The sequence below is a fragment of the Hyperolius riggenbachi genome, chromosome 5 (genome assembly GCF_040937935.1).
Source record: "Hyperolius riggenbachi isolate aHypRig1 chromosome 5, aHypRig1.pri, whole genome shotgun sequence".
NCBI classification, from domain to species: domain Eukaryota; kingdom Metazoa; phylum Chordata; class Amphibia; order Anura; family Hyperoliidae; genus Hyperolius; species Hyperolius riggenbachi.
Window position 1 is genome coordinate 42,704,271 of NC_090650.1, and position 21,174 is coordinate 42,725,444.

Sequence of the window (21,174 nt, forward strand, 5' to 3'; positions counted from 1 at the left end):
TCATACCGAGCAGCTATGAGTATGTAGCTCCTTGGAATCTAAATTTAAATGATCAGGTTGCCCGCTGTGGGGGGGGGGGGGGGGGGGGGTTGGTTAAATTACCCAATGCGTCCGTCTTATATGATGCGCTTCATTCGTGTTCCATGTCAAGCCCATGCTTTCTTCTTCAACCCAGAAGAAGGGAGCCTGGAAGTGATTTGAAAGAGGAAGCGTGGGAGTGACGTGAAAGGAGGAAGCGTGGGAGTGACGTGAAAGGAGGAAGCGTGGGAGTGACGTGAAAGGAGGAAGCGTGGGAGTGACGTGAAAGGAGGAAGCGTGGGAGTGACGTGAAAGGAGGAAGCGTGGGAGTGACGTGAAAGGAGGAAGCGTGGGAGTGACGTGAAAGGAGGAAGCGTGGGAGTGACGTGAAAGGAGGAAGCGTGGGAGTGACGTGAAAGGAGGAAGCGTGGGAGTGACGTGGAAGGAGGAAGCGTGGGAGTGACGTGGAAGGAGGAAGCGTGGGAGTGACGTGGAAGGAGGAAGCGTGGGAGTGACGTGGAAGGAAGGAGGAAGCATGGGAGTGACGTGGAAGGAAGGAGGAAGCATGGGAGTGACGTGGAAGGAAGGAGGAAGCATGGGAGTGACGTGGAAGGAGAAAGCATGGGAGTGACGTGGAAGGAAGGAGGAAGCATGGGAGTGACGTGGAAGGAGGAAGCATGGGAGTGACGTGGAAGGAGGAAGCATGGGAGTGACATGGAACGTGAATGGAGCGCATCCTATAAGGCAGACGCATTGGGTAAGTTAACCCCCCTTCGAACGCGTGCAGCCCGATCTAAGTTTTATTCCGTGTAGCTACATACTCATAGCTACTTAGTATGATCACCACTCATGGACATACGCTAGATGTTCGCTGCATTAGACATTTCTCCGAATGAAATGCATTGTCATTGCAGGTGTCCTATGACACCATTTATTGGTCATCCATGATTGCTCGCTAAAGCTATCCTAAGCTAAAAAGAGGGGAAGGGTCAGAAATGGTGACAGTGGGGGGTTGGCTTTCCTTCAATCTTGTTGGGAAAACTTAAGAGGCAGATTCGAGGTTGAACTCATGGTTCTTTGGAGAGTTCAGAGTCCACAGTGAAGGAGCAATACCTTCTTCAAATGTGCTAATGAATAGCTTTGTTTAAAAAAAATAAAATAAAAGTATCTTGGCTGTAAAGTTGGCCACGGCAGGGAGGAAACACTTTGCAAACATGTCCACACACTTTAAATCCCCTTTTAAAGTGGACCTGAACTTAAAACTTCCTCTCTGCTCTAAAAGATAAGCAACAGCATAATAACTTTTACAGAAAAAACATTTCTTTGTTACAGCTGATACAAATCCTGCAATAAAGGTGCGGTGTATCTACTTTCTGCTTTCATGAAAGCAGATTTAGGATTAACATCCTGTGCTTACAAATTAGCTGCTCTGCAGGAGCAGCCATCTGACACAGCTGAGAGATCAAATTACAGTTGTTATCAGTCACAGATGAGAGGGAAGTACACAAGCTAAACTCTCTTAACCTCCTTGCCGTTCTGATTCTTTCCAGATTTTAGGGTCTAAAAGCGGTGCAATTTTTTTCCACTCTTTCAGACCCTAAAACCTGAAAAAAATCATTCTGGCAGGAAGATCTGCAGCAAAATAAAAAAAATTACCATTCTGGGCTCCTGTGCTGCAGTTTTCTCTTTGCCCACAAGATGGCGCTAATATACATATAAACGAACTTCTCTATATTTCTCTAATATAGAGAAGTTCGTTTTCAATATTAGCCCCGCCCCCGATGACGTCACGCTGCCAACACCGCTCTGCTGCCACCACCACGGCTGCGCTGCTCCAACTGGCTGCCGGGTCCCCGGAAGAATAGCGGGGACATGGGGGATCCCGGCGGCCAGGGAAAGACCCCACACTGCCGGGGAGAGATGCTGGAGTCCCGCTGCGCAGCGAGATCGCGTGCGGGACTCCACAACTAAAGGTAAAGCTCTGCAATGCCTACCCCGACCTGAGCTCGGGATCACCGCTAATAGCTTCTTTTTTCTACCCCGAGCTCAGGTCGGGAAAACCGGCAAGGAGGTTAATACCCACAGGGTGCATTTCTTTGTTTTCCTTCTGTCCTGTGCAAGAGTTCAGGTCCACTTTGCGTTCAACGTAGGTGACCATATTCTTTAATTTTGTAGGAAACACTCTGAACTTTCAGAACTGAATGTGAAAGTAATGGAGGCGCTTTCTCTATACACAAAACTAATGAATGAGGACCCCATGTATGCAATGTATGCCAAGATGCAGAACCAACAGTACTACATCCCGCCAGCAGGGGCCGCTGCACAGCAGGTAAGCATGCCATTTGTTATGCAGTGTTCTTCTCATACTTGTCCTGGTAGCGTCTATCGTTCAAGAAGTTGCTGGTCAGTCTCTTTACAGCCATTGTTTTCTGTTGCTTTTTCTGCTCCTTATTGTATTGTCTCCATTTCAGGCATATCAAGGACAACATCCGAACGCCACCTATCTTGTCACCGGGAATACGCAGATGGGCCACATTCAGACCTACCCCATTCCTACAGAACAGCTTCCATCTCTAAGCCAAACAGCCGCTCCACATCCTGCTGCCTCCGAACTGTCCAGCCAATCGCCGCAAGCTTCCTATAAGTAATGTGAATAATTTTCTCTACTTTTATCGGGCACCTAGAGATAGAAGAACTTTCACAAGCTAATAAATCTGCAAGTAACTTACAATAAAGAAAAACAACACCAGTATGGCCATGACAAAGGGATACCTATGCATATACAACATCACAATAGAAAATAACTATGAAAGAGTTGTGCTGGTGAGGAATGTTGGGACATTACAACAGTTTCTGTTTTCCTCACAGTCTACCATTAGACACTGAAGCTCTGTGTTCCTGTCCCTTTCCTGTAGTACTCGGTGGAACTAAGAGCTACTGACATTCCGCTGGGTTATCTGTGGCCGTCTCTTTATTCAGAGAGGGACAATTTTTAGGGATAGGTTTATTCCTTCTTTCAGATAACCTACAAAGCAAAGTGTGCTCCGTATTACAACCACCCTCTCACATAGCCAAGTGTGGCCAGTCAACCTGAGAGTGCAGTAGCTTGGCAGATGAGCTTTTTGTCCCCAGGATTGTACATCGGACAAGTAAACATGATCTGCGTATGGAGGAAAAGAGCTTTTGACATTTATTTTGAAAGGAGTCCTTGACAGTGAGAGTAGTTATAGGAAAGCAGAGATGAATGCTTTGGCACAAAATAAACACATCCCCTGATAGATTTTACAAAATAAATACTATACCTGGTATTTTCACCGCTCTTTTGTGCCGTTTTTTCTGTTTGTTTGTTTTTGTTTTTTTTTATAAAACTTCACGCAAAACACAGTTCATCAGAAAAGCATATTATTTAGTGGGCTTTGTGCAAAATGAAATCGCCATTTCTAAAAACCTCTTATGACTTTAACAAATATACAGTGTGAAAAACTATTTGCCCCTTCCTGATTTCTTATTCTTTTGCATGTTTGTCACACTTAAATGTTTCTGCTCATCAAAAACCGTTAACTATTAGTCAAAGATAACATAATTAAACACAAAATGCAGTTTAAATGATGGTTTTTATTATTTAGTGAGAAAAAAAACTTAAACCTACATGGCCCTGTGTGAAAATGAAATTGCCCCCTGAACCTAATAACTGGTTGGGCCACCCTTAGCAGCAATAACTGCAATCAAGCTTTTGCGATAACTTGCAACGAGTCTTTTACAGCGCTCTAGAGGAATTTTGGCCCACTCATCTTTGCAGAATTGTTGTAATTCAGCTTTATTTGAGGGTTTTCTAGCATGAACCGCCACATGCCACAACATCTCAATAGGATTCAGGTCAGGACTTTGACCAGGCCACTCCAAAGTCTTAATTTTGTTTTTCTTCAGCCATTCAGAGGTGGATTTGCTGGTGTGTTTTGGGTCATTGTCCTGCTGCAGCACCCAAGATTGCTTCAGCTTGAGTTGACGAACAGATGGCCTGACATTCTCCTTCAGGATTTTTTGGTAGACAGTAGAATTCATGGTTCCATCTATCACAGCAAGCCTTCCAGGTCCTGAAGCAAAAAAACAACCGCAGACCATCACACTACCATCACCATATTTTACTGTTGGTATGATGTTCTTTTGCTGAAATGCTGTGTTACTTCTATGCCAGATGTAACGGGACACGCACCATCCAAAAAGTTCAACCTTTGTCTTGTCGGTCCACAAGGTATTTTCCCAAAAGTCTTGGCAATCATTGAGATGTTTTTTAAGCAAAATTGAGATGAGCCTTAATGTTCTTTTTGCTTAAAAGGGGTTTGCGCCTTGGATATCTGCCATGCAGGCCGTTTTTGCCCAGTCTCATTCTTATGGTGGCATCATGAACACTGACCTTAATTGAGGCAAGTGAGGCCTGCAGTTCTTTAGATGTTGTCCTGGGGTCTTTTGTGGCCTCTCGGATGAGTTTTCTCTGCGCTCTTGGGATAATTTTGGTCGGCCGGCCACTCCTGGGAAGGTTCATCACTGTTCCATGTTTTTGCCATTTGTGGATAATGGCTCTCACTGTGGTTCGCTGGAGTCTAATGGCCCGTACTCACGGGCTGCAAATGTTGCCTGTCGCCAGCACACGTGAGCGTGTGGGCGACAGGCCGGCGACAGCTCCTCGCCAGGTCCCTCCGCGTACACACGCGGAAGAGGGACCAGCGGCGAGACGGAAGCTGTCGCCGACGTTCCTCCTCCCTCCGCCGGAAGCTCTATATACTTTAATGGAGGTTGCTGTCGCTAGTCCGCGTACTCACGCGGACTAGCGACAGTTGCGGCGGAGGTGCGGCGGCGACTGTCGCCATGCGATTGAAACTTTCAATCGCATGGCGACATGAGCGACGGGCGACAGTTCGGGGTGCGCGCGCGTGCAACGGCCCATACTCACGGGCGACCTGTCGCCGCAACACGCGCGCGCCGCGTGTTGAGGCGACAAAAGTCCCTCGTGAGTATGGGCCATTAAAGCTTTAGAAATGGCTTTATAACCTTTGCCAGACTGATAGATCTCAATTACTTTTGTTCTCATTTGTTCCTGAATTTCTTTGGATCTTGGCATGATGTCTAGCTTTTGATGTGCTTTTGGTCTACTTCTCTGTGTCAGATAGCTCCTATTTAAGTGATTTCTTGATTGAAACAGGTGTGGCAGTAATCAGGCCTGGGGGTGACTACAGAGATTGAACTCAGGTGTAATAAACCACAGTTATTTTTTAACAAGGGGGGCAATCACTTTTTCACACAGGGCCATGTAGATTTGGAGTTTTTTTTCTCACTAAATAATAAAAACCATTATTTAAAACTGCATTGTGTTCAAGTATGTTATCTTTGACTAATAGTTATTGGTTTTTGATGAGCAGAAACCTTTAAGTGTGACAAACATGCAAAAGAATAAGAAATCGGGAAGGGAGCAAATAGTTTTTCACACCACTGTAGATAAAAAAAAAAAAAAAAGTTTTTCAATATACCCTTACATTAGCAGACACCAGCAGCTCCTCCCATCTCATCACACAGCTCTCTGTGATGCTGTGAGCATACAAAACGGGAAAGCAGAGCCAGAAGGGGGCAGACTTGGGCTTGAAAAGACATCAGAGAAGGCAGACTCAGCTGTAATGATTCCTGAGCACAGCCAGACTGAATGCTCAGTCAAGGATTTTATCAGAGCTGCTAAGGAGCAGGCTGAGCAGTGAATGAGAAACAGAGAGCAGGGTGGGCGTTTTCTCTAATGTTCCCACTGATCTATATAGTAAAATACATGAGGGTGCTTCGTCTCCGGTTCACTTTAAAGAGAACCTGAGGTGGGTTTGTGATATCGTATTAGTACACAAAGGCACGTTCTGTATACAAAGCCCAGCCTCTGTGTCCTTACAGTGCCTCCACAGACCCTGAACAAGCATGAAGATCCGATGTTTCTGACAAGATTAGCTGCATGCTTGTTTCAGGTGTGATTTAGACCCTACTGCCCAGAAAGATCAGCTGCACTGCCAGGCAACTGGTATTGTTTAAATGTGGCCACTTCCATAGATCTCTCTTTATAAAATCTTTGAGATCTGACAGATTTTGGACTATTCCATCTCCTCATGGGGGAATTCTCATGGTTTTCTTTATTTTCAAAAGCACTTGTGTAGTGTACATACTTTACAGGGAGTGTTTTTGTAAAGAATAAGGGAAATACTAAGATTTCCCCATTATGAGGCAATGGACTAATTAAATACATCTATAGCATAAAAAGAAAAACTATGCGGGATATCAACCTATACTACATATGACCGTCTCACCTATAAAGTACCAATAACAATTACATAAATAGTATAGGGAGCCTCGGTAACAAGCAATATAAATCTTTACATACAACATCTAAAATCAATTAAAGATCTCGTAATATAGTGCTGGTTACAGGGTTAACCCGGGAGCTTAACCACTTAAGCCCAACTGGACGAACATTCTCGTCCAGTCCCGCCGCCGGCCGTTAGCCCAGCGATCAATGAAAGGGATTATAGATCCCTTTCATTGATCGAAGCGCCCCGCAGAAAAGCCAACAACGTCTCGTCAGACGCTGTGGTTTTTCAGAGTTCAAAAAGTTCCCCATATTCATTCTTCTTCCTGGGAGCGAGATTGATCGCTTCCAGGACTTTTTGACTGTGGTCATCTTGTGGCCAAATAGTAAAACTACAGCCACATCCACTTTTTATTAAATAAATAAATTTTTTAACATTTTAAAATTAGCTGTTTGCCTCCCACATCAAAAATACCCAAATAAAATTTGTAATTAAAAAAAAAAAAAATTACTATAATAATAATAATAATAATAATAAAAAAAAAACAGTTACCTAAGGGTCTGCACTTTTTTTTAAATATGCATGTCAAAGGAGTATATTAATATAATTTTTTTAATTATGGGCTTGTAAATAGTGGACGCAAATTGAAAAAATGCACCTTTATTTCCAAATAAAATATCAGCGCCATACATTGTGATAGGGACATAATTTAAATGGTGTAATAAGCGGGACAAATGGGCAAATAAAATACATGGGTTTTAATTATGGTAGTATGTATTAATTTCATTATGGCCAAAAGCTGAGAAATAATGATTTTTTTCCATTTCTTTCTTGATATTCCTGTTAAAATGGATTTAGAATAAATTAATTCTCAGCAAAATGTATCACCCAAAGAAAGCCTAATTGGTGGCGGAAAACACAAGATATAGATCAATTTATTGTGATGAGTAGTGATAAAGTTATTGGCAAATGAATGGGAGGTGAAAGTTGCTCAGATGCAAAAAATAACCCTTTGGGCTTAAGTGGTTAAATAGGTGCACCCAATAGATGACAGTTACCGATATTTTATTCTCTTCAGGCCCCTTTGATGGTATTCCTGTAGCATTCACTATAAGGTCGTCATATATGCGCTCATCTTCAATCCAATCCATGTGCACTTTACACAACTCTTCCTATATGGAGTACGCTTTCATTACAAGCACAACAGTGCCAAACTCTTCAGCCATTAGCAACTACCAGACTTACAAATGAAACAAATTCTCAGGAACCAGACCAGCGTAAGGCACGCAACTCGCCAACCGTGAGCAACATGCTCCAGCTGATAGCGCAAACACTTCTTAACTGGCAAGGCCTGTACTCAAGTGCCCTATATGTAACATCAGAGGGGTGGTTGCTGGTCTGATCCAAACCACTTTTCAAGGCAGCATCAGGCATTCAAACGTCGCGCAATGGCGACATCAGGGTGCATGGCATATTAGGGAAGAGAGAGCGGAGGCCCGGGAGGATTAGCGTGATGACGTCATGAACACGTGACGCGTTTCACCTATCGGCTTCTTCAGGCATGTATAACGCTGACTGGTCAGATCGTTGCTTTTATATCACCACCTGACCAATCTGCATATTATAGAAATGTTATGAACAAATAGCTGAGAGTTGTGATGAGCACCATCTTGTGGCCTTTTTTGAGAATGCATACAAACACTTTCTTTCATAGAAACACTTAAGTTCATATCGCTGTTCAAACCGCAGGGTTGCATAGAATTGCACTTGTAAATCCAAAGAGATTCTTTTCTCATTAATTGCTCGTCAAAGTCACCTCTCCTGGGACTGATATTTAATTTATATATATATACCCATTGCCTTTAGATATTTGGAGTCAGAGTTCTGAGCACTTTTAAAGTGCATAGCAATCAGGCTTTTTTCACACTTAGCTTTAAAGAGGAACTGTAACATCAAACTGTCCCCTGGGGGGTACTCACCTCGGTAGGGGGAAGCCTCAGGATCCTAATGAGGCTTCCCACGCCGCCCTCCGTCCCTCGGGGGTCTCACTGCAGCCCTCCGTACAGCGGCGACGTAAATATTTACCTTCCCGGCTGCTGCGCAGGCGCTCTGGTGGCTGTCGGCTCCGAAGTAGGCGGAAATACCCGATCGCCGTCGGGTCTGCTCTACTGTGCAGGTGCAAGTCTCCAGAGCCTGCGCAGTAGAGCGGACCCGACGGAGATCGGGTATTTCCGTCTAGTTCCGAGCCGAAAGCAGCGACAGCGCCCCCGCTGGAGCCTGCAAAGGTAAATATTGAAATTACAGTCGGGTCTGTCGCCGGCTGTTCAGAGGGCTGCAGCGAGAAGCCTCATTAGGATCCGGAGGCTTCCCCCACCCGAGGTGAGTACCCCGCAGGGGATCTTTTTGATGTTACAGAGTCTCTTTAATATTGTTTACATGTTCCTGAATTCTGACCCTTAAAGGTCTATAGGTCTTACCTATATAGATCTTGTTGCAGCTACATTGTAGCTGGTAGATAACCTTTTCTGTAGCACAATCTATATAATCTTTAATTTTAAACGTTACTGATTGATCCCAATTAAAGAAGGTCTCACACTTTTTTGCTTTAGGGACAGATTGTACAATCGCAACAGCGATACATTCCTTTTCGATTCCTTTTAACATGTCCTGGTCTATCCTCAACCCTAAATTCACTTCTAAGTAAGATATCCGACAGGTTTCTACATCTCCTAGTAGCCATATGGGGATATTCTCCAACCAAATCTCCTATAACCGGATCCCTTCCCAGTGTCTAGAGAGAATCTCTCTTATTTTGTTATAGTGTGATCCATAAGTAGTAACTACATGTATTATATCGCCATCTTCCCCTGAATAGATTGTGTTGAACCACATGCAGGTAGGTCAGACCTTCTCATCTGTTTTTAGTTTATATTTGTAGTGCCTGCTGTAAGGCTCAACTCCCATTTGTGTAGACAACGTACCTGTCATTTTCTGCAGCTCTGAACAATGCAGGACAATATCTGCTCTAAAGGTTATTATGCCGTTGCTTATCTTTTAAAGAGAAACATTTGTTACAGCGGATACAAATCCTGCCATACATCTGCATTTTGTCTACTTCCTGCTTGTAGGGAAGCAGTCATGGGGTTAACATCCTGTGTTTACAAATTAGCTGCTCTGCTGAGGCAGCCAGCCGACACAGCTGAGAGGTCCAATTACAACCTATGATCAGTCACAGATAAGGGGCAATTAGACAGGCTAAACTCTCTACCTACTGGGTAGATTTCTCTGTTTTCCTTCTGTCCTGTGCAAGAGTTCAGGTCCACTTTAAAATGCATGAATGTGTCCGTGTTGAACAGGCCTTGGAGGAGGCGTGGCAATAAATTCTCCTCACAGTTACCTCAGTCTTGAGCGTAACCTCCCTGACGTTCAATTTTCCCAGGATTTCTGTGCAAAAAGTGATAATGTATTTTTAAAACTTTTTTTTTTCCCATAACTTGCCAAAATGTGTCAAGCAATGGTCTAGTATACAGTGCAGGAGAGTATTAATGTGTATGCACGTCTATACTGTTCACAGCATGTTTTTATGGACGGACATATCTGTCCATACCACTAGGGAGCTAGTGTCAATGTATAACCTGGATAGTTGTTTAGAATCTGAGCTCCATATGGTATGTTGTATTTAGTATAGTATCTCTGGACTCCAGCTCTGTCATCATACTGCTTTACTGACTTGTCTTCTGTTGTGTTTCTGCTTTACAGAGCCACGATGGTGGGTTCTGCTACAGGAAGTACCTATGTCAGCCCAGCTGCCGGTTATAGCTCCAGCTCTGCCGCTGCTGCAGGTGTGGACCTCACTATTTATCAGACTGGTACCACGATGTCCCAGGTCCCAAACTACACACTACCACCCCCCGCCACCCTCTCCCCACCCGCAGCTAGCCAAGATCAACAACAGAGTTACCAACAAAAGGCTCTGCTATAGGCCCCAGGAATCCTGAACTTTTATCTCTTATTAGCCCTGTCACCTGTATAACACCTGTAAGTAATGTGACCACGTCCTCTGATAAAGTGCACCTGTCACTTTGTACTGGAAATCATGTTTCAAAGAACCGCTACTGGGTAAACCATGTGCTTCTTTGTGTTATGAAGGTTGTAGTTTTTTTTTGTTTGTTTTTTTTAAAGAAAATTGACTCTCCATTCTTGTATCTAAGTTTCTTTTGTCTGCAGAACAAAATGGCCGGTGGCTTTACTTTGAAGTGGCCTTAAAATACACCTGATAATAATCTGCTCTTCTCTGATCTCCACCTTTAAAACGATTGTCACTTTTTAAAAGTGGATCAATAGGGGAGCAAAACCAGTTTCTATGTTTGCAAAACGTTAGACTGGTCTGATCCTCGCTTTCTAAACATGGCAATTGGAAACAAAAGGCCAAAATGTATTACAGTGGGATGCGAAAGTTTGGGCATCCTTGTTAATCGTCATGATTTTCCTGTATAAATCATTGGTTGTTACGATAAAAAATGTTAGTTAAATATATCGTGTAGGAGACGCACACAGTGATATTTGAGAAGTGATATTAAGTTTATTTGATTTACAGAAAGTGAGCAATAGTTGTTTAAACTAAATTAGGCAGGTGCATACATTTGGGCACCACAAAAAAGAAATGAAATCAATATTTAGTAGATCCTCCTTTTGCAGAAATTACAGCCTCTAAATGCTTCCTGTAAGTTCCAATTAGAGTCTAGATTCTGGTTGAAGGTTTTTTGGACCATTCCTCTTTAAAAAACATCTCTAGTTCATTCAGGTTTGATGGCTTCCGAGCATGGATCTCACACCCCAGATTTCCAATTATATTCAGGTCTGGGGACTGAGATGACCATTCCAGAACTTTGTTCTTGTTCCTCTGCATAAACGCCTAAGTGGATTTTGAGCAGTGTTTAGGGTTGTTCTCTTGTTGAAAGATCCAATCCCGGCACAGCTTCAGCTTTGTCACTGATTCCTGGACATTGGTCTCCAGAATCTGCTGATACTGAGTGGAATCCATGCGTCCCTCAACTTTGACAAGATTCCCAGTCCCTGCACTGGCCACACAGCCCCACAGCATGATGGAACCACCACCATATTTTACTGTAGGTAGCAGGTGTTTTTCTTGGAATGCTGTGTGCATAATGCCCCCTGTTATGCCCAAATAACTAAATTTTAGTTTCATCAGTCCACAGCACCTTATTCTAAAATTAAGCTGGCTTGTCCAAATGTGTTTTAGCATACCTCAAGCGGCTCTGTTTGTGCTGTGGCCGGAGAAAAGGCTTCCTCTGCATAACTTTCTCTCATACAGCATCTCCTTGTGTAAAATGTGCCAAATGGTTGAACGATGCACAGTAACTCCATCTGCAGCAAGATGATGTTGTAGGTCTTTGGTGCTGGTCTGTGGGTTGACTCTGACTGTTCTCACTATTCATCGCTTCTGTTTATCTGATATTTTTCTTGGTCTGCAACTTTGAGCCTTAACTTGAACTGAGCCTGTGGTCTTCCATTTCCTCAATATGTTCCTAACTATGGAAACAGACAGCTGAAATCTCTGAGACAGCTTTCTGTATCCTTCCCCCTAAACCATGATGGTGAACAATCTTTGTCTTCAGGTCATTTGAGAGTTGTTTTGAGACCCCCATGTTGCTACTCTTCAGAGAAAGTGAAAAGAGGAGGGAAACTTAAAACTGACCCCCTTAAATACTCTTTCTCATAATTGGATTCACCTGTGTATGTAGGTCAGGGGTCACTGAGCTTACCAAGCCAATTTGAGTTCCAATAATTAGTTCTAAAGGTTTTGAAATCAATAAAACGACAACAGTGCCCCAATTTATGCATCTGCCTAATTCTATTTAAACAACTATTGCGCACTTTCTGTAAATCCAATAAACTTCATTTCACAACTGTGCAGGCGCAGAATTCTCCCGGCCACGGAGTGCAGCCATGGAGGCGCGGCCAGGGCTGCGCATGTGCAGTAGTCAGCAGCTGCCAGTGCTGACAACCAGAGAACGGAGGGGACCAGACAAACACAGAGGGAACACACAGACTACAGTGGGCTGGATGAAGCCCTAAGTTTAGTTTTATTTAGTTCAGGTTTACTTAAAAGCAAACGCGAGGTGGTTTAGGAGATAAAAAGTTAGATCTTACCTAAGAAGAGAGACTTTTCTGAATCTTTCTCTGGGGACCAGTTTGTGGCTGTACTTCATCCGTGTGAATATTGCCAAACCAGTACAGTTGGCAACAAATTGGCATGCAAGTTGTTATCAGCAACATCATAGTAACTATCCACACTGCTGGTGTGTCCTCTGGGGTGTTCACTGATCCCAAACCACAGCTTCCTGAAAAGCAGGTCAGGAAAACGCTCTCTACAATGGCATGAGAAAGGTGGCTGGAGGAGGGGACTGCATTAGACCAGAACTTGCCTGTGAGTATTACTCCTCTATACTAACAAGGATCAGCAAATGGACAGTATATACCCAAATGAGGTACGCTTTAAAGGACAACTGAAGTGGGAACAATATGGAGGCTGGCATGTTTGTTTCCTTTTAAATAATACCAGTTGCCTGGCAACCCTGCTGATCTGTTTAGCTGCAGAAGTGTCTGAGGATAGGTTCGCAGTTGGACGTTGTGGAGCGGCGTTATAAAGTCTTATAACGCAGGTTACCGCACTGCAATGATAAGCCTATGGGACGTTCACAGTGCGACGTTAGCGTTGCATTGTAACGTGTAGCATTATGGTAACTCACTGCTGCAGTGCAGTACCTCTAAACACACACCTCTAAATGCACACGTTACCGGCTACAGGAAGCATACTTGTTATTGCCCATATGCTTTACTGTATGTGACGGAAATGCAGCGCTGCGTTTTTGCTTTGCATTGTAATGCTGCATTGTGGAGACGGGCAGCCTAACCCCCCTTAAAGTTCAGGGCATTATACCTTCGGAAGTGGGGGGGGGGGTGCATTTGGGAGGTCAGGCAGCCAGGTCCCCAGTATGGCTAGGTAGGTATGGTGTCCCCGTGTAGGCAGGTATCCCCAGTGTGCCTTTACTCCCAGGCTCCAGCGATGAGCAGCTCTAGCCCCCTCCGCTCTGGCCGGCATCCCTGCTCGCAATGACTCTAATTTCTGGGTCGCGGCTTGATGACATCATCAAGCCGAGACTCGACCTTAGAGTCAGTGCGAGCAGAGATGCCAGCCAGAGCGGAGGGGAGCGATGATAGTCGTGGGAACGTCAGGACGGTGAGTGGATACTCTTCTTCCACTCCCACCATTGCTGCTCTAATAGTGATCTCTACGACCCGCCATTGATCGTAGTGATCACGTGATCAGGAGCCAATCGCGGTAGCTCGTGATCACTAAGGGGAAATGTTAGCTGTCATATGTCAGCTTAATCTCCCCTCTTGGGTACACACGATTGTGGTGGGACGCTTCGTCTTCAAGGACGTTGAATCTACGTCTAGTCAGGGCAGCAGCACCACCTGCTGGACGTAGATTCGTACTGCATCGGTCCTCATTTCGCTAATGTTGCATCACAACGCAACGTGCCACTATGAACCTAGCCTACATCACACCAGAAATAAGCATGCAGCTAATCCTGTCAGATCAGACCATGTCAGAAACTCATGATCTGCTGCATGCTTATTCAGGGTCTATGGCTAAAAGTATTAGAGGCAAAGGATCAGCAGGACAGCCAGGCAACTGATGTTACTTCAAAGGAAATAAATATGGCAGCCTCCATATTCCTACAGTTTCAACTGTCCTTTAAGCTGCTATTCGGGTAGTACATTTTGTCTCTGAGCTGCACAGAAACACATTAGGAGGGACAAATAAGTAAGTCTGACATTTTATTTGCGTGATAAGAGCTCATTTTGGCCCATATTTTAAAATCCATGTTCTATGGAAAATGTAGTGTCTGTCTTCTCTATAGTCCCCTGCAGTATTAGCGTACAACAGGACAGGTCTCCTTTATACATTGCTTTATTTTCCTTAAGGGAAACCAGAACCGAGAGGTATATGGAGGCTGATCTATGTATTTCCTTTTGAAGGGCAACTGAAGTGAGAGGGAGGCTGTCATATTTTATTTCCTTGTAAACAGTACCAGTTACCTGGCAGCGCTGCTGATCTATTTACCTGTAGTGGTGTCTGAATCACACCAGAAACCAGCATGCAGCTAATCTTGTCAGATCTTATGAAAACCTACTGCCTGTGCTTAACACAAAATCACAACTGCATAATAAATTGACTTGAGGATACACATTGCTTCAAATGCTGTATTATTGTACACACAATTAAATACACCCAATACAAAACACCCCCAAGTAATTGCACTACCCCTTACATAAAAAACCCTGGAGCAGGTGATCACCTATACAATTTTCCCCCACTGACCCCACATGCCTCTGAGCTCATACCCTACCAGCCGGCATAACTAGATAATGGACACTGTCCAGATCCTGGATGAGCTTATGAATGAAAAAGATCCTTCAGCTTTCCCCCAACCGGGCACCTGCTTTCCACAGTCTTTAGATCAAATATTATAATCCTTATTGGCATGATTCATGATAGTGGAGGTTGGAGGAATAGCTCACCTACTTCTCCAGATGGATAAAAAATCACATGCATAACAGGCTAGTCCGTAGAAACCCTCCCCAGTGCACTTGGGGGGTTAACCTCTGCAACCGCTAGTACTACTTGCACCTTACAGCCGATATCAGCCGGTCATACACTCACGTGTCCCATGTTTGCGGGCGTCCCCGCATTCAGCACATGACCTCCAGCATAGCTGACTTGGATCCGCAAAGCCGCACAATCCTGTCCCAGGCTCCACACCACACGCCAGGCAGGTCCGGCGGCTAGGAAATGGCTCGTACTTCCGCGGTTGCTACACTACGGCAGCCTGGATATTCCAAAATTAGCCAACGCGTTTCATCAAATCCTTTTGACTTTCTCAAGGCAAACACACAAACAAAGTCTCCATGCTCCCTCTTGTGGGCCTTTTTATAGTTGCAGGCATTCCTTTGGAGAAAAATCTTCCGGCTATTTGTACTCTTTACTGGCATCTTGTGGGCATTTATATTATGACATCCTAAATAATTGGATAAACAACCCAACCAGGATTTGTCCATATAACACCTATCATACCTTTTAACTGCTACCAATTTAACACCTACGGATATCTCTCCTTTCACCTGTTCCTAACCATTACATCCCATCTATTTCAGGAGCCTCTCATCTCTTGTCAAATAACTTTAAAATACATGTAATCCTCAATGGAGGGAGGGGACCCAGCTGACAATGTCAGAAACACCTGATCTGCTGCATGCTTGTTCACAGTCTATGGCGAAATGTATTAGAGGCAGAGGATCAGCAGGACAGCCAGGCAACTGCTATTGCTTAAAGGACCACTATTGTGAAAATTATAAATTGCTGTACATGTGTACGAATACTATAAGAAATCTATTTTTCCTTGATTAAAATGCACTGTAAATTGTCTCCTATGTTGCTGTCACTTATGCTGGGTTCACACGATTTCTGATGGGGAAGTTTTATCGTGTGTACATGTCCAAACTGCTCCTGATCGATAACTGGCTCAATTTTCCCATCATAACTTTGCAAAATTGATCCCGTTATCGGATAGGAGCGTATCGGACATGTAGGAAATAATCATACAATTCATGTCAATCGGACAGGAAATTGCATCGTGTGTATTTAGCATTACAGTAGTTAGTAAAAATATTTTAGACTAGTATATCTCTTTGTGGGGCAATCCCTGGAAAGGATCTATGTAAAGATGCCTGCCAGTCTTCTTACTCATTTGCACACTATTTTGGCAGTTGGACTGAACTACTGTTCAGTAAGTGTTTTTGAAAATAAAACCTTGAAACTCCCCCACATGAAGATAGAACGGTCCAAAACCTGACAAATTTTTACTGCCTATTATCATGACAGGAAGACAGGAGAGCAGTAATTTATGGTGCATTTTAATCTGGGAGAGATGTACATCTTCTAAGTCTGTGCACAGGTATTTTACATTTTGATCAATAGTGGTCCTTTAAAGAGTAACTGTCTGGCATAAAAACAATTCTTTATTTTTATCTGGTAAACAAGTAATAAGGATGCTAACCAGGCAATCCAAAAGTTAAAAATCACTCTCATTTTCCTTCTCCATAAAACATCATTCCTCAGTTTCCCTATGTACCTTATTTGGTACATCTACTGCATAAAGGTAGTTGCAGGGCATGCTGGGTATTTTTTTTTTTTTTTTTGTTTTGTTTTACTTTCCCCTCATACTTGACTAATGTAGCCTGATTGGCTGAAGCCTCTTTCCCTCCTGTTTTCCCCTCCCACAACTCTGTTCCACTCTGATTGGCCAATATTTCTCAATGCACTTTCTACTGCAGACCTGGGTGGGAGTGTCTGAAGACTGGGAGGGGGGCAGGCAATGATGCACAGAGTAAGGGAGGAAATGATGTCAGGATTGGCATCAAGATAGACACAGATAGAAAAATCACTAAAATCAAAATGTGGACAGTGCAATACATATGTTATGTAAGTAGAGCAAGTATTCATCTACTTATATATGTGTTTTTTTTCTGAGATAGTATGGATGGCAGCTCCACTTTAAAAAGAAAGAAATATGGCAGCCTCCATATACCTCATAGGGTGCCATTGAGGGAACAGAGCAGTACTGGATGACGGTGAGGGACCAGGAAGACTTCAGGGGGTTGGAAGAAACCCCAGGTAACTGGGCATTTTTTTGAGTTAAAGTTTCCGTCAATGTATTGGGGGAGCCATATATAGATCAAGACCTAGATTGCACTGATTGAACCCAATTAGAAGGTTGTATCATACACTACAAAACCCGACACATTAGTGGACACAGTTTTGGATTATCCTTTCTAAAATCCTTGTGGCACGTGAAGCTCTAAAGCGGAAATGACTAAAAAAAGCAGTTTCACTGACCTGGGGCTTCTGCCAGCCCTGTGCAGCCTTGTTGTCCCGCGTGGATCCTCCACAATCCTCCATTCTCCCGCCGCCAGCTACTTTCGGTTCCGTCGACTCAGCGCCTGCGCGCCCCGGGCCACCTGTATATTTCTCCGCAATAGCGTCTTGCGCTATTAGGGCAGGAAACTATTGCGCTCGGTAAAGATATGGGGGGTAAGTCGACGGTAAAACAGTACCAAAAGTAGCTGGTGGTGGGAGAACGGAGGAGTTTTTCATGTCATTTCAGTTCCGCTTCAATTTCATAATTTTAAATTTTTTTTTTGCTTTACTGATCATAAAAGTTATTTGTGAGATAGCCATTCTAACAGGGCCGCCATTTTGTAAAAGGTAAAATAGTTCCCACTGTACACATCTGCGTTATTTGAATTCCTTGAGAGGGGGTGTACACTGATGGTTGCTTTTATATTAAGTGTATGTGAAATGGCCTATAACTTTTGTCTGATGTGGCTTTTATTGGGCCGCAGATGCAGTGCATTGTTTATCATGGACCTACTGCATTAGAAGGCATCGCTGCTGTGATGAAGTGTCAACTGGTCACTGGCCAGCCTGTATCTGTGCACCAGTACTACCCTGTATTCTATAACTCCAGCTATCCTGCCCTCCGTGTGCCCGGCATGACCCACTATGTCAGTGATGGCTAACCTTGGCACTCCAGCTGTGGTGGAACTACAAGTCCCATGAGGCATTGCAATACTCTGACAGCTCTAAGCATAACTCGGGGAGGCAGAGGCATGATGGGATTTGTAGTTTTGTCACAGCTGGAGTACCAAGGTTACCCATCACTGCACTATTTCCTTCAAGTGTACCCGTTTTATTTGTATTTTTAATATAAAAAAAAGGGACGCAGAGGCATGTTCCCATCTAAAGGAGGCATGTTCCCTCCGAGCTACTGACAGCCCCCCTGTGCTGCACTAGCCCCCCTGCACCTGGCGACATTGAGATGGTGGGCAGAGCCCTGTCCATTGCAGGAGAGAAATGTCTGCATGATGCCCCTTCCACCGTCTCTAAGAGCCTCTCATTGGCTCTCCTCTGCCTGCACCCCTCTCTCTCCCGCCCCCTGTACTCCAATCTCCGCTCTGTGCTCACGGAGGATGGCACAAAGCTATTACTCCAGCCTTGTGACCCCAAAGGTCACAAAAACGAAAGTGCTATAAATCAGCACATAGGAGCAATGTAGAGCGGCAGAAATGGACACTACCTGATCCACGCTACCCTCCTGGATCAGGTAGTATGTTTTTTTTGTTTTGTTTTTTAAATGTATGTCCGGCTCAGGTTCTCTTTAAAGTGGTCTGAAAGCCAGCATTTCTTTTCTAGAGCAAAGGCTCTAAAAGATTCCTCACAGCTTGAAAGCTGCTATCCCAGATTTTTTTTTTTTTTTTTTTTAGCAGAACATCACTGAAATGGTTAAACAAAGCACTTTGTCCTGCTATTCAGCTTCAAATCTGCATCCAAACTGTAGATAACAGTATCTTTTTACTGTACATTCCGATGTTGTTACAATGTGTGTAAACACAGTGTAACAGGTGAAAAGGAGCTCTCTGTGAAGCTCTCTGTGCACACGGTTCAGAATAGCTCATTAGAAGATGTTAATATATAATAAAAAGCAGTTTGACTAAAATGCAATGACAGCTTTTTGGGCACGATACATTTACACTTTGGAAACTTGTAATTTGTAAACAGACAATATTACTTAACCTCCTTGGCGGTCTGATTCTTTCCAGATTTTAGGGTCTAAAAGCGGTGCAATTTTTTTTCACTCTTTCAGACCCTAAAACCTGAAAAAAATCATTCTGGCAGGGAGATCTGCAGCAAAATTAAAAAAAAATTACCTTCCTGGGCTCCTGGGCTGCAGTTTTCTCTTTGCCCACAAGATGGCGCTAATATACATATAAACGAACTTCTCTATATTTCTCTAATATAGAGAAGTTCGTTTTCAATGTTAGCCCCGCCCCCCGATGACGTCACGCTGCCACCACCGCTCTGCTGCCACCACCACGGCTGCGCTGCTCCAACTGGCTGCCGGGTCCCCGGAAGAATAGCGGGGACATGGGGGATCCCGGCGGCCAGGGAAAGACCCCACACTGCCGGGGAGAGAGGCTGGAGTCCCGCTGCGCAGCGAGATCGCGCGCGGGACTCCACAACTGCAGGTAAAGCTCTGCAATGCCTACCTCGACCTGAGCTCGGGATCACCGATAGCAGCTGCTTTTTTTCTACCCCGAGCTCAGGTCGGGAAAACCGGCAAGGAGGTTAAGCACAAAAGCAAATATGCGAACTGTATGAGTAATAAAAAGTAGGAAAACACATTTTTATTGAATGATATGTTGGAGTTTCAGACCACTTTAAGGCTTGCTTCTTAGCTGGCTGCAAATCGATTGTTAAAGAAAAATGAATTGGTTAATTTCTAAAGGACACCCAAGGCGAAAATAAACAAATGAAATACAAAAATTATATCTACGGTATCTTCCTTCTCCTAAAAATGACTTAAGATATTCCACAGTTTTATTTTATGTTTAAATCTACTTTTTAAGTTTTAACTGTTTTGTTTTTGCTCAATGACACATTCATTGAAGTATGCCAAAGCTAAAATCTATGAACTATTGACCCTTTTTACCTTGTTCTTGTTCTCAGAAGCCATTTTCTGCTAGGAAATGGTTTTATAGTTGGAATTTCCTATCAGTGAGGGTCACACTGTAGTCACTTCCTGTCTGAGTCAGGACTGAGTCAGCCACTTACATACGTGATATTTAACTCTTTCAGACAGAGAAAGAAAAAAAGGAACACAGCATAGTTATCTGTGTGTTTGGCACTGCACATACACATGTCTATCTCACCATGTCACATGTCACCTCGGGTATCCTTTAAACTGCATACATTTGCATACAAAATGCATAATGCTGCATCCACTCAAAATTATTTGCATTTCATTGACCATCATTAGTGCCGGTATTTGTTTTTTTTCACGCTGTGGGAAAACGCACATTACATCCACTTCCCTGCCGTTATTTATAAGGAAGCATTAATTCACTTTGCGAAACATGCATGTGATTTTTGGCAAGTGTGACCTCTGCCTAAGTGATCCAACCCTCCTTCCTCCTGTCTTCTCTCCAGACCCTCCTATAGGTCAATAACCTGCAAATAAATTCTGGGATGGGGCAGGATGATGCAAATGTATGCGTCTTGAAAATAGACCAATAGGTTCCCTCAAAGGTAGAATTCAATTTGTCGATTTTCAGACTGCATTAACTTGCATTCAAAATGTACATAATCCTGCATCAGTTTTGGAATTATTTGCATTTTGTTGGGCCATCCCTACCTGCCTTCAACAGTCATCAACTTCAGAGTCACATGGACAACCATGATACTGTAAGCTGCTTTGACTGGTACTATCCCAACTCCTCCTCTTGCCACAAGAAAGACTCTGCATCCTGGGGCTTCCTGCAGTGCTACAGCATGGGGTTCATGCTAAAATGGCAATGAGACTGAGTGGACAAGGTGGTAACTACTGATCAGTAGTATATGATCAGTTTCTGACCAGGGGGCTATTGATCTTTTGCCTAATTGGGACATGATTGTCCCATGTATGACTATCTATTGTTCGGTGGTCATTGAAATGCAAATTGTCTGAGCTGATGCAAATTATGTGCAGCTTGGAATTGGGCGGTGTTCCCACTAGAGCAAGTGAAAAATGCACACGCTGAGTGATCTCGCGTATGGATTAAGGAATGATTGCTTGCTATTCGATGACTGGGTGTTGCCATCCTCACCTGGCTCATAATAGCTCATAGTTGAGGT

The 21,174-nt window shown here is 43.8% G+C and overlaps 1 protein-coding gene across 4 annotated transcripts in view; it reads left to right on the forward strand.

Annotated features, from left to right (window-relative positions):
- STAM (signal transducing adaptor molecule) overlaps window positions 1-10,550 on the forward strand; it is an 80,154-nt gene extending 69,604 nt beyond the window's left edge. For 3 of the 4 annotated variants that reach the window (XM_068235558.1, XM_068235559.1, XM_068235561.1), the window contains 3 exons: window positions 2,194-2,347; window positions 2,490-2,662; window positions 10,113-10,550. In XM_068235558.1, coding sequence (XP_068091659.1) covers window positions 2,194-2,347; window positions 2,490-2,662; window positions 10,113-10,335 — 550 coding nt within the window. In that variant the 3' untranslated portion in view covers window positions 10,336-10,550. Of the gene's footprint in view, window positions 1-2,193; window positions 2,348-2,489; window positions 2,668-10,112 lie in introns of all 4 variants that reach the window. The other variant, XM_068235560.1, reaches the window with a different exon arrangement.
- The last annotated feature ends 10,624 nt before the right edge of the window (window positions 10,551-21,174 follow it).